The sequence below is a fragment of the Babylonia areolata genome, chromosome 4 (genome assembly GCF_041734735.1).
Source record: "Babylonia areolata isolate BAREFJ2019XMU chromosome 4, ASM4173473v1, whole genome shotgun sequence".
In the NCBI taxonomy this organism is placed as follows: domain Eukaryota; kingdom Metazoa; phylum Mollusca; class Gastropoda; order Neogastropoda; family Buccinidae; genus Babylonia; species Babylonia areolata.
The window spans coordinates 16,202,218-16,214,362 of record NC_134879.1 but is presented as its reverse complement, the minus strand read 5'-3'; the positions used below and the strand labels follow the sequence as shown (position 1 = coordinate 16,214,362).

The 12,145-nt window shown below is 38.3% G+C and overlaps 1 protein-coding gene across 1 annotated transcript; it reads left to right on the top strand.

Annotated features, from left to right (window-relative positions):
• Positions 1 to 5,673: 5,673 nt before the first annotated feature.
• Positions 5,674 to 11,496, top strand: LOC143281583 (putative glutathione-specific gamma-glutamylcyclotransferase 2). Its single transcript, XM_076586821.1, has 2 exons — positions 5,674 to 5,862; positions 10,242 to 11,496. Exons 1-2 carry the CDS (start codon positions 5,728 to 5,730, stop codon positions 10,704 to 10,706), a joined length of 600 nt encoding a protein of 199 aa, XP_076442936.1. The 5' UTR covers positions 5,674 to 5,727; the 3' UTR covers positions 10,707 to 11,496.
• Positions 11,497 to 12,145: the final 649 nt, after the last annotated feature.

The following is a 12,145-nucleotide window of genomic DNA, read 5'->3' as shown; positions in this document are numbered from 1 at the left end:
CGTCATCATTCGTCATCATCATCATCACCACTGCCCCCCGTCATTATTCGTCATCATCATCACCACTGCCCCCCGTCATTATTCGTCATCATCATCACCACTGCCCCCTGTCATTATTCGTCATCATCATCATCACCACTGCCCCCGTCATTATTCGTCATCATCATCATCACCACTGCCCCCGTCATTATTCGTCATCATCATCATCTCCACTGGCCCCTGTCGTTATTCATCATCATCATCATCACCACTGCCCCCCGTCATTATTCGTCATCATCATCACTACTTCCCCCTGTCATTATTCGTCATCATCATCATCACCACTGCCCCCCGTCATTATTCGTCATCATCATCACCACTGACCCCTGTCATCATTCGTCATCATCATCATCACCACTGCCCCCGTCATTATTCGTCATCATCATCATCACCACTGCCCCCCGTCATTATTCGTCATCATCATCATCACTGCCCCCCGTCATTATTCGTCATCATCAAAATGATATAAAACAAAACGTCCCAAATTCTTGGGCGTAAAAAAAAATAATAATAAAATAAAATAATTAAAAAACTACATAAATACTGTTCCCTTGACGCCAGTAAAGGTCAATTCAGACTGCCATCTTCTCCACTCCTAGTTCTTCCAGACGTTTGACAACTTTACTTTTATTTCCCCAGTAGTCCTTTAAGCCGGCGCCGCGGTGTTGACATAAACCCACCCACACACACACCCACGTAATTCAAGACCCGAGACAAGCTATAACTTCATGGCGTAATCCATGAGGATCACTGTCTGAACAATGGCGTCAATATAGCCTACAAACGCAAATATCGCCCAATTGGTCTGGTTCGTTTCGTAGGTTGGTGATTCGATCAGCATTCAGTTTCAGTTTCAAAGGGGTGTGTGAAACGTGTGGACAGGTCCATATTTGCTAAATCACATCTGCTAAAAGATGCTAATAATAATGATGATAAGGCAGCAGATGCGTGACCTACGCTTAATAAACCTAACGTGCTAGTCAAGCCTTGAGAGCCTTCCCTTTATTCGAGAAGTGGAGGCATCAGTAGGATGAAAAAGGTGCAGTGAGGGGTGGGGGTGTGGGGGGTATGAGAGACAGACAGACAGACGAACCGAGAGAGAGAGAGAGAGAGAGAGAGAGAGAGAACGTATGTGCGTTCATATGTGTAGGCCCTGTCTGTGTTCCTGAGTAAACGCGGTGTGCATGTGATAATGCCCATGCACTTGTTAAAAGCAAACACCAATATATATTATCAATTATCATGTCGATCTTTTTCTGTGAATTTTTTTTTCAGCGAAATGAGAGGAGCTGGAAGCTAATCTAAAACCCCTTGAATTTCAAAAACGTATTGCGTAGCCTACGTGCATAGTTACGTCACTGATGACATCATCAGAAATGGGGGGGGGGCTAAAAAATTCACACAGTTTATCTAGAGCGGTATATCTCCAGACCATTTTCTCAGTTTCAGACTCATTGTTTTGGATGTTGCTTTATGACCTGAAAAACCACTTTCTACTGTTTTACCCCTTGCACGGAAGGCCCTATACTGACCTTCAAACACTCGCCAGACAACGAAAACTGAAGTGGTTTGGTCATGTCACACGCTCCTCTGGTCTTGCTAAAACAATCTTACAAGGCACAGTGAGGGGAGGAAGAAGAAGAGGCAGACAAAGGAAGAGAAGGGAGGACAACATTCGAGAGTGGACAGGCATGGAGCTGAGAGACACCCTGAGAGCGGCAGAGAGACGCGAGGATTGGAGAAAGGTGGTTGACAAAGCTTCGAAGGCGCCCCAAAGGATTCGGAATCTGAGGGATCGGTGACGGTGACGGTGACTGAAGGCTACTCAATTCGACTCATGTGACCAAAAGGCACACTCCAGCCACATTCCTGGACCTCCACCTTCGTACCCTAGCAATAACACTCATCCATCCATCCACCCAAACCCCATCTGAGCGAGGAGCTAAAAGAAAGGGGAGCGAGTTCGGGGGAATGGGGTGGTGGATGTGGGGGGCAGGGGGGTGTCATTCAATCACATTACTCTGGAAAGAAAACTCGTCTTCGAGCAATATACATCCTAAGGGTGACAATCCATTCCACGCAGTTATCCTCACCCCCCCCCCCCCCCCCACCCCCCGCACACACACACATACACCCCCCCCCCCCCAACCCAAACTCTCCAGACTTCAGTCTGACGGTGTTGTTTTGTTTTATCGTACGGCCGGCACTTGGACACAGTGGTCATAAACTAAGATCGTGAAGACAATTGATGAGATCAAGCGGCGACTTTGATGGTCAATGAATGACTTGGGATCTCTCGTCTATTGCTAGTGTTATGGGGTGCAAGTCAGTCTCGTCTGGCCGGCGAGAGCCCGGCTGGTGTTTTTTTGGTGTTTTTTTTTTTGTTGTTTTTTTTTGTTGGTTTTTTTTTGTGATCGGCCATAATGTTATACAGTAGGAATCGAGAAGGAGGATGACACACAGAGAGATGAGGAGAGGGAGGGGGAAAGGAGGGAGGGAGGGAGGAAGGGAGGGAGATAAATAAAAGAGTATTGGGTTTGGTGGAGGAGCGGTTGGATGGGGGTCTGATTGTTTTAAACTTTGAATCAGTTGTACAATTATTACAGCGTCATACAGTTTCAGTTTCAGTAGCTCAAGGAGGCGTCACTGCGTTCGGAAAAATCCATATACGCTACACCACATCTGCCAAGCAGATGCCTGACCAACAGCGTAACCCAACGCGCTTAGTCAAGCCTTGAAAAAAAAAAGGTGAATAAATAATAGATAAGCTTACATAAATAAATAATAATTATGATATAAAAAAAAGGTTGTAGTAATCATAATAATAATAAAATAATAATAATAATAATAATAAATAAATAAATAAATAAATAAGACAACAATGATGATAAATAAGCAAATAAATGTAAAACATGAAGCGTCATACAGCTTAGGCATACGTGCTCACACACACACGCGCGCGCGCGCGCGCGCGCCCGCGCGCCCGCGACACACGGCTTCGCTTACCAATCAAGTCATCACCACCTGCGGCTTCTTATATATATATATATATATATATATATATATATATATATATATATATATATATATATATATATATATATATATATATATATTTATCGCTCCTGTGACTGCCGTGTGACTGCCGTTGTCGCTCGTAAATTCAGTGATGATTTCTGCTAGGTACGTGGCTGCTGTCTGAAACTTCTTCTTCTTCTTCTGCGTTCACTCGTAAGCACACGAGTGGCCTTTTACGTGTATGACCGTTTTTACCCCGCCATGTAGGCAGCCATACTCCGTTTCCGGGGGTGTGCATGCTGGGTATGTTCTTGTTTCCATAACCCACCGAACGCTGACATGGGTTACAGGATCTTTAACGTGCGTATTTGATCTTCTGCTTGCGTATACACACGAAGGGGGTTCAGGCACTAGCAGGTCTGCACATATGTTGACGTGGGAGATCGGAAAAATCTCCACCCTTTACCCACCAGGCGCCGTCACCGTGATTCGAACCCGGGACCCTCAGATTGACAGATCTTCAATAGCTGAATCATCAGAATAATCTACTGATGGCAGGAGTTTCCTCTGTGCCTCCGTCTGCAGTCATTTGTGCACAGTGTAAATAAGACAGGAAACACGCGGCACTGCGGTGCAACAGTGGAAGTTGGGTTTACTAGAGGAGATTGCCGTGGGCAGAATGAAAACGGACGGACTGAGTTGAATCACGAGTTTATTCGAAATGGTTCGCATAATGTATTTTAAAAAATATAAATAAAAATAAAATTTTCAAAAATTTAAAACCCGATGTAAAACGAATTCTTTCTTTCTGTGTCTGTCTGTCTAACAGCAAGACATCTGTCAACCAAACCAGGCAGCTGGAAAAAATCTGTCAGCGCTGTGGCTCAGTTTGCAGACTATACGTGACTTCGAGTGACAGGAAAAGGTAAACAGACTGAGAGGCACTAGTGAAATACAAGCTCACAAGCACTGATAGAGTGCCGAAGACAGCTGCCATCAGGTCATGGCAGACAGCACTAATCCCAAAAATGATGCTGCACGACCATCCGAACACACATAAGCGCGCGCATGTACACAGGCACTCGCACACACACACACACACACACACACACACACATACACACACACCATATGATCTAAAATTATTACCGATCGCTGAGTGAAAGAAACAAAAAGAGATCCACTAACTCAAGGCTATGTACTGCTTATCATGCCACTCAAAAATCACACTTATACACGAATTCGGTTTTTTGTTTGTTTGTTTTTGTGTTTTGTTGTTGTTGTTGTTGTTTTGTTTGTTTGTTTGTTTTGTTTTGTTTTGTTTGTTGTTTGTTTGGTTTTTTGGTTTTTTGTTGTTGTTTTTTGTTTGTTTGTTTGTTTGATTGCTTCTTTTTTTAGCACAAGTGAAGATCTGACAGCATATTCAATCCATGGGACACAACTCAGGACTGGATGGAAAGTGGGTTGTCATTCTAAGATTGCTTTCCCTTTGGGCGTTATTCAGGATTATATATATATATCATTCATTCATTCATTCATGTGTGCGCGCGCGCGCGTGTGTGTGTGTGTGTCTGTGTGTGAAGAGAGAGATAACAGAAGTGTATATATATATATTGTGTGTGTGTGTGTTAATAGAATAGAATAGAATACTTTTTATTGTCATAAAACCTTATTAAGGTTTATAAGACACAATGAAACATAAACATGAGCATATTAAGACGAGAAACATTCATGAACAAATTTCGCCAGCCTTGGCTGTATTTCTGTTAGAAGGATCAGTTCACTAGGCTTTACATTCAGTTTGGACGACATATATCGATTAGGAATCTGTGTCTGTAAGTATTGTACTTTACACAATTGTCTAAAAGGTGAATCTCATCTTCTAAACTGTTACAAGTATCGCACAGTCTTCGGTTCTTTCGGTGTATTTTTATATCTTCCCTGTTCGATTTGTAAGTCATGGGCGCTGATTCGTAACATGGTCAGTGCTTTCCTGTGTTGTGTATTTGCTGTATTCTTTAAATATGGTTCAATTTTATAATTTGTCACAGCGTTCTTTTAAAATGCTAATTTAAATGAACTGTCATGTTTCTCTGTGTGTGTGTGTGTGTGTGTGTGTGTGTGTGTGTGTGTGTGTGTGTGATCAATCATAATTGTTTGCTGTAAGCTATCTTAACTGCTTAAAACTGCTTAATTCTAACAAATCAGTCTTACACAAAAAAGCGATGGTTCTGAAGCCTAAGTTTTAATGTGTGATGAGCTGGACTAAACTGTTAGTTTTCATATTATTTTTCTGCGCAGATGTATATCATAAAGAATGAAGCGTACTCCAAGATAATTATCGTTGACTTTTTCATGGTATCTTGGTAAGACAGTAGTTCTAATAGTAGTAGTGTTGCGCCTCCCGGCCCCTCCCGCTGCCCCCCTCCCTCCAACACACACGGCATCAGTGTTCGGGTAAACACCGTTTGGTTGGAAAGTTGCATCCAATCAAAAAGCTCATCACAGTTTCTTATTGGTGGTGACCAACCAATGATGTTGTGTGTTTGCCGTTTTCGGGTGGTTCGCAACACTCAACTGACGTCAGCCGAATGTCGTCTGCCATGCGTTCACACGGCCCATAGTGGCTGCACTCACAACACACTCTCATATGCTGTATTTAAAACCAAAATGTGGGTGTTCGGCTATGGATCGTTAATTTGGAAAGTCGATTTTCCCTATGAAGAGAGAGTAGTGGGATTTATTCAAGGATTTTCCCGAAGATTCTGGCAAGGAAGTGAAGACCATCGAGGGGTGCCTGGAAAGGTGACAAAGCATTTTGTTATGAAGTTGCACTTGATCTAGTTTACATTGTCACTGTCATAATCATAAGTAGATATACATACAGATCTGCGGTAATCTGCTTGTACGTTTTGAAAAGTAAAACAGTTTGAAAATTCTCTGTATCTGACAGAGGATACGTTACATATCGAACAAGTACATAGTCTACAGAATCTTCACAAGGATGAAGGCGGTAGTCAAGGGAAAGAAGAAGTACATTATCAGTTACCTTCTGTTTCGGTAGGACTGATTTGTGTTTCAGTCTTAGAGCCTTCGGTCTTTTTTTGTTTTGTGAAGGTTTCTGATGTTGTTGTTTTTTAAGGTTGTTTAATTGCATTCATGCAGTTTGAAGGTAAAGTTAGAAGAATAATTACTGAACTCTTGATGCAACTTTAAAGTTGAGAACAGAAAGTGTCAGCCATTCGACTTTTTTGTTGACAGAAGATCTACCGGTTTTATTACCAACATCAGATATAATGTAATATAACTGTGTTGAATCATTCGAGTGTATTTTTCATTTGCTAGAATGTTGATCAAATTATCTCATTTAGTTTTGGAGATTAATGAGATCACATACGTTTTTCAAAAACGAAAACAAGATATTCTGTTGTCTGTTGCCGCTGCATTAATGCCCTTCTTCTTCTTGTGTTGTGTAGCCACAATCAACACGTTGATTATTTTGCCACATATTGGGGGGTTTCAGCAGACCAGTTGCATGAAAAAAAAAAGGAAAAAAAAACACCTTTACTCCAATCACATTCGCACTCTCCCTCCTGCCCACTAACTGGATCAGAGGGTACGAGAAGTGACAGGCAGGCATCCTATTGATGGCCCATGGCACCCTCCGCCGCAGCGCCCTTGGGAAGTAACTCCACTATTCGGTGTATGCGCTAAAATTGCTCCCACGCACAGTATGTTGGTCGGCATTTTTTATGGAAATCTTTGGAAACCTTTAGAAATACATCCAAATCATTGGTTGGGGGAGGGAGGGGGCAGATCTGATTTGCAGGAAATTTCTCTTTAATCTTAACAATTTTATATGGATTTCTTTCTATAATTAGGCTAATAATGAACCTTTCAGATAATTTTAATTTTTCTTTTTTTTAAGATACTAGTTCACAAACACAGTAAACGATTTAGCATATATATCACACACATTCAGTTCTTCAACTTAAAGACATAAACATATTACATAATCACTATTTCAATATTTGGCATGATCCTGTAATAAAATGCTCACCATGAATTAAATTTAACAATCTGTGGAAAATTTGGTGATTTTTTTTTTTGGTTGTTGTTGTGTTTTTGTTGTTGTTGGTGTTTTGTTTTGTTTTATAAAGTAATCCATTTTCCTGCAGAAAACAACAAAACATACAGACATTAAGAAAATTACAATTCGCACCATACTCAGTTAATCAGTATCTACTACCAATATATTACAATGATGTGTGTGCTGTTCACATGATAAAGTCATTGATGACATGAAACAATGTGAATTTAGAAATCTAGCAGCAAAGAATAGTTTCACACACACAACACACACGTTCAATCCACCTTTTAAATTCTTGAGAACTCTGTGTGTGTGTGTGTGTGCGCGCGCACTCTCATGTGAGACGTGTGAAAGTCCGTGCATGATAGGCTGTACCTTGTTCTAGTTGTGGTGTGTGTGTGTGTGTGTTTGTTTACTGAGCTTAAAACGTGACAATTGGTTATAATGAATGTGCAATATGTAGGAAGAATGATGTGCAGTATGCAGGATGAATGTACAATGAATATGTCTAATGCTAACGTCCATATTCTAAATATATTTCTGTTTAATAATTACGATGTAATAATTAATTGCAATGTTTTTAAAAGCGAATATGTGAAATGCTTTTATTTCAGAACATATGTTTATTACTCTTGTTTAATCAAGTTATCCGCATGTGTGGGGTGGGCGGGGTGCGGTGCGGATGTGTGCTGATTATCTGGTTGTGGTTTTCTGCAATTCATCTTTATTCTTATCTTATCTGTATATTATAATCAATGTGCAGTATAGTAGGCTATGTTTATAATTCTATTCAAATAATGTTTCTTAATTCTTTCTGTTTTTACATTAAGAATACTAGTTATTACCTGCAGTGTGTGGATGTATGTATGAAACGATGTATGTGATATTTTTTACATTTGTATCTTCGTAATATTTGTTGGGGCTGTTGTTGGCTTTTACAGTTATGGTCCCCATGTTGTTTACTTGTCTATGTTGTGATAATGCACCTGACCAAATTTCTCCAGTTAGATATAATAAAGTTATCTTATCTTATCTTACACACACACACACACACACACACACACACACACACATGTTCTTTTGACATCCACCCAAAAGATAATGATAATAATGTTAAAAGCTATAATGTATGACTAACATAGAGAGAATATTTTATGTTTTTCAAATGCCAGTGAGAAAGAAATAACTGTAGTATATTCCACATGAATCGGGATGGTAGAAAGAATCTACAGATGCATCATGAAGGATGAAAGCCAGGAGACAGATGGGTTTAGGAGTTTGATATAAAAAAAATAATAATAAAGCTCTAACACACACACACACGCACACACACACACAGAGAGAGAGGGGGGGGGGGGTCAATAGGGATGGGAGATTTATTCATTACAGGCTATGGCTCCTGATGAAGGGGTGTCTGAACAATTCATAATATAACATAAAGTACGGAGAACATATGATAATGAAACAGAAAACAATTTGCACTGATTACAAGTAACAGAAGAATTTATGAGGTAGGTATTTCTCTAAACAGTTTTTAGTTAAAAAAACTTGTACAAGTACAGAGATTGTACTGACAACAATAAAATCAGCTGAATCACACAGGGCTGTTTATAGTATTTAGGTTGAATGAGACTTTCTGTAACAGCCCAGTGCTTCACAACAAAGGACAAAATGTACTTGGATCATCTTTATAATGGATACAGTATGTCATGGTTTGTTTCGTTTATTTATTTATAGTCTGTTCATCTGAGATGATATTAGACTGATAATATATCAGATTCCTTACATGTTTTGCACCTAAAAGGGTGAACAGCCAGTCAGTTATATAGTATGAGCCATACATTGATATAAACACTGAATCTAAACTGTGTTGAATTGCACTTGGGGTGTTCATGAATACAATAACAACAGATAGTGTTTCAAATCATGATTACTGGAAAATGTTCTGTAAAGACTTTTAAACCTTTCACTCTTACCTAATATATATATATATATATATATATATATATATATATTTATTTATTTATATTATAGATTACAAGTTTGCCACCTGCAATTAATTGAGCATAGACAAAACCAACACCCTGATTTAAACAAACACATCCAAATCCATTTTCACACAATCATAGGCACACATCTGAAACCTAGTATTTCTTACTGATGGCATCTAAGGTGTATAACATTTTGTACACTCTATATGTTTGTCTGTGATTTTTCCATCTGTAATAATTTTAACCAGTACCGATTACAATTTACAGCAGAATTCAAATGAATATATATTGGATTTATAACAATTAGTTTCACCATACTAAATCATTTAAGTGTTCTGGAATCTATTCACAGAAACTTTTCATTTGCAAACAGACTGCTGCTTTATCCAACCCCAGTAATACTAACCTATACTTCACAATAGGTAATTGTACAGGTCTGTGAATCAAAAATCTTGAAAAACAGTTCTATGTAATTGTAAAGTATATTATACAACTTCTGCATAATTTTTGTGCGATTGTTTTATCCCGTAGATTGCGCAGTGCAAACAAAGAAAACTTGCTGTCATGTTTTCTATATAAAAAATTTTGTACTTTCTGAAAAAAAAAAAAATGTCTTTTCATGGTTACTACAGGTTAGTATCAGAATCAGGTAATGCAACATTGATTAAGGCATTTCAAATTCAGTTTTCATGATCTTGTGAAAATACATGTATGCAGTAGCCTTCCTCACATATTTTAAGTGTAAGTTTTTTGTTGTTGTTTTTTAAAAACATCAGTCAAACAAAAACAGAACCAAAAATAACTAAAAGTTTTTTTTTTAATAAATAATAAATAAATAAAATTTAAAAAATCAGAAAATGACTCTTTAGTCATAACAAACGTCAGCAGTAGATAATTGAATTTTAATCTGTTGTTGTTAGTGTTACTGTTAACATTCATTACATGTTTTTGTTTATAATTTTTTAGAATATTATATATTTTTGTATTTAAATCAGTACACATGTTATGTTTATAATCTAAGACTGTAAGAGTAAGAAATGAGATCATCTGCTTACTTTTTAATTGGTGTTGGTTTTTTTGTTTGTTTTGTTTTGTTTTTTTAGCCTGGCCGAGTTGTCACCCTGGTAACATCAGAAGATCCAGATGAGTGTGTTTGGGGTGTGGCCTACAAGATTCCATCTGAGGAAGTCAACAGCGTGCGCTCACACCTAGATCACCGCGAGAAGGGGGGCTATGAAACTAAACAGGCTGTCTTCGTTCCCCATCCTCCTCACCCCAGTTTTGAAAACATTCAGCTGAACCTGTACATTGGAACCGAGGACAACCCATACTATCTGGGACCAGCACCCCTGCCAGAAATAGCGCAACAGATCTACTATTCAGTTGGCCCAAGCGGACCTAACAAAGAGTATTTACTGAATCTGGCGCAAGCACTTCGCACTATTGCACCTCATGCCATCGACGATCATGTGTACACACTTGAACAAGAAATCTTAGCAATAGAATCAGGATCTAGCAGTGAGGCTGAATATGAAATGGCATCCATTGTTGAAACAAATTACATATGACATAGTGTCTTTTGCATAAAATTAGAATTGACTGATTGCACTTATAAATTTGTAGACAATAAAAAGGGTGTTATGCATTTTATTTGCAGCATTCCATTCACTCAATCAATATAAAAGACAAAATGGTGATCAACACTTTTTCGTTCCTTCTTATTTGTATGGAGCAAGGTGGGAAAAAATCAAAGATGGCTGAAAAATCCTCATATTACATTATTAGTCAGAACAGTTCTCAGGAACTGAGGAAGTTTTCTTATATTTATTGATTCATTCATTTTGATCATTTATATTCTTTGGTTGTATTTGGTGTCTGTGTGTGCAAGTTTCTCAAAACTGTCATGGAGTATTATCATTCTCACAGATTTATGCCAAAAATGGGAAAAAAGCCAACAGTTAAAAAGCTCAAGTATATCAAGTTCCACAGGCAATCAGTTTTATATATTATCAATTAAATTATGTTTGGTAAGTTGGGAGGGGGGGGTTAATGTCTTTAATTTTAATGTTTTATTTTTTTTTCAGAACATATTAATTATTGATAAATCATTTAAATATTTGCAGTGTTTGAATGCTTTCATAGAGCAAAATTTCTTTTAACTGTTAAACAGCGTCTTTTTTTGGAGGGGGAGGGGGTGGTGTTTTTATTTGGTTGGTTTTTGTGGGTTCTTGTGGTTTTTTTTAACTTATTTATTATAATGTTTGTACCAAATGTTTGTTAATAACTTTATTGCTTTTTAGTTTTACATCCTTTTTTCTTTTTTTTTCTTTTTTTTTTCTTTTTTTTTTTTGTCACTTACACTAATAAGAAGTAAATTAAAGAAACTCTCAGATCCCCACCAACCTGCTTTCCTTTCCCCCATCTCTCTCTCTCTCTCTCTCTCTCTCTGTCTCTCTCTCTCTGTCTCTCTCTCTCTCTCTCTCTCTCTCTCTCTCTCTCTCTGTGTCTCTTCCAACATTCACCAATTCAAAGATTTTTCTTCTCATTTTATTTTATGCCAAACAACCTCTAGAAGTCTCTTGAAACCAGTCCAGGGCTAGTGTTAAGTGAGAAATGTGATCTTTTGTTATCATCAAGCTGTATCTTTTTTAAATCATTCAAAATGTTAAGCAGACTTATTTTTTAAGTATATAATTGTGTATAGAATATTGAATGTAATGCTCAGTCAAACAAAATTTGACTTTTTTCGTTTTTTTATATATTTCAACTACAGCGTGATTTAGTATTCACTAAATCAGACTGCTTTTCTTTCCTTTTTTTTTTCCAGTTTGTACAATGATAATTAATTAATTTAAGCCGAATCTTTTTAGCTGGATCATTCTGTCATTTTTGCCAAGCAAAATTGTTTCCCCCACCCTGACAACTCCCCAATCCCCCTCCCACTCCTCCCACCTCTCCCCCCCACCCACCCCACCCCACACACACACACCCCTCTCTATCTCTCTCT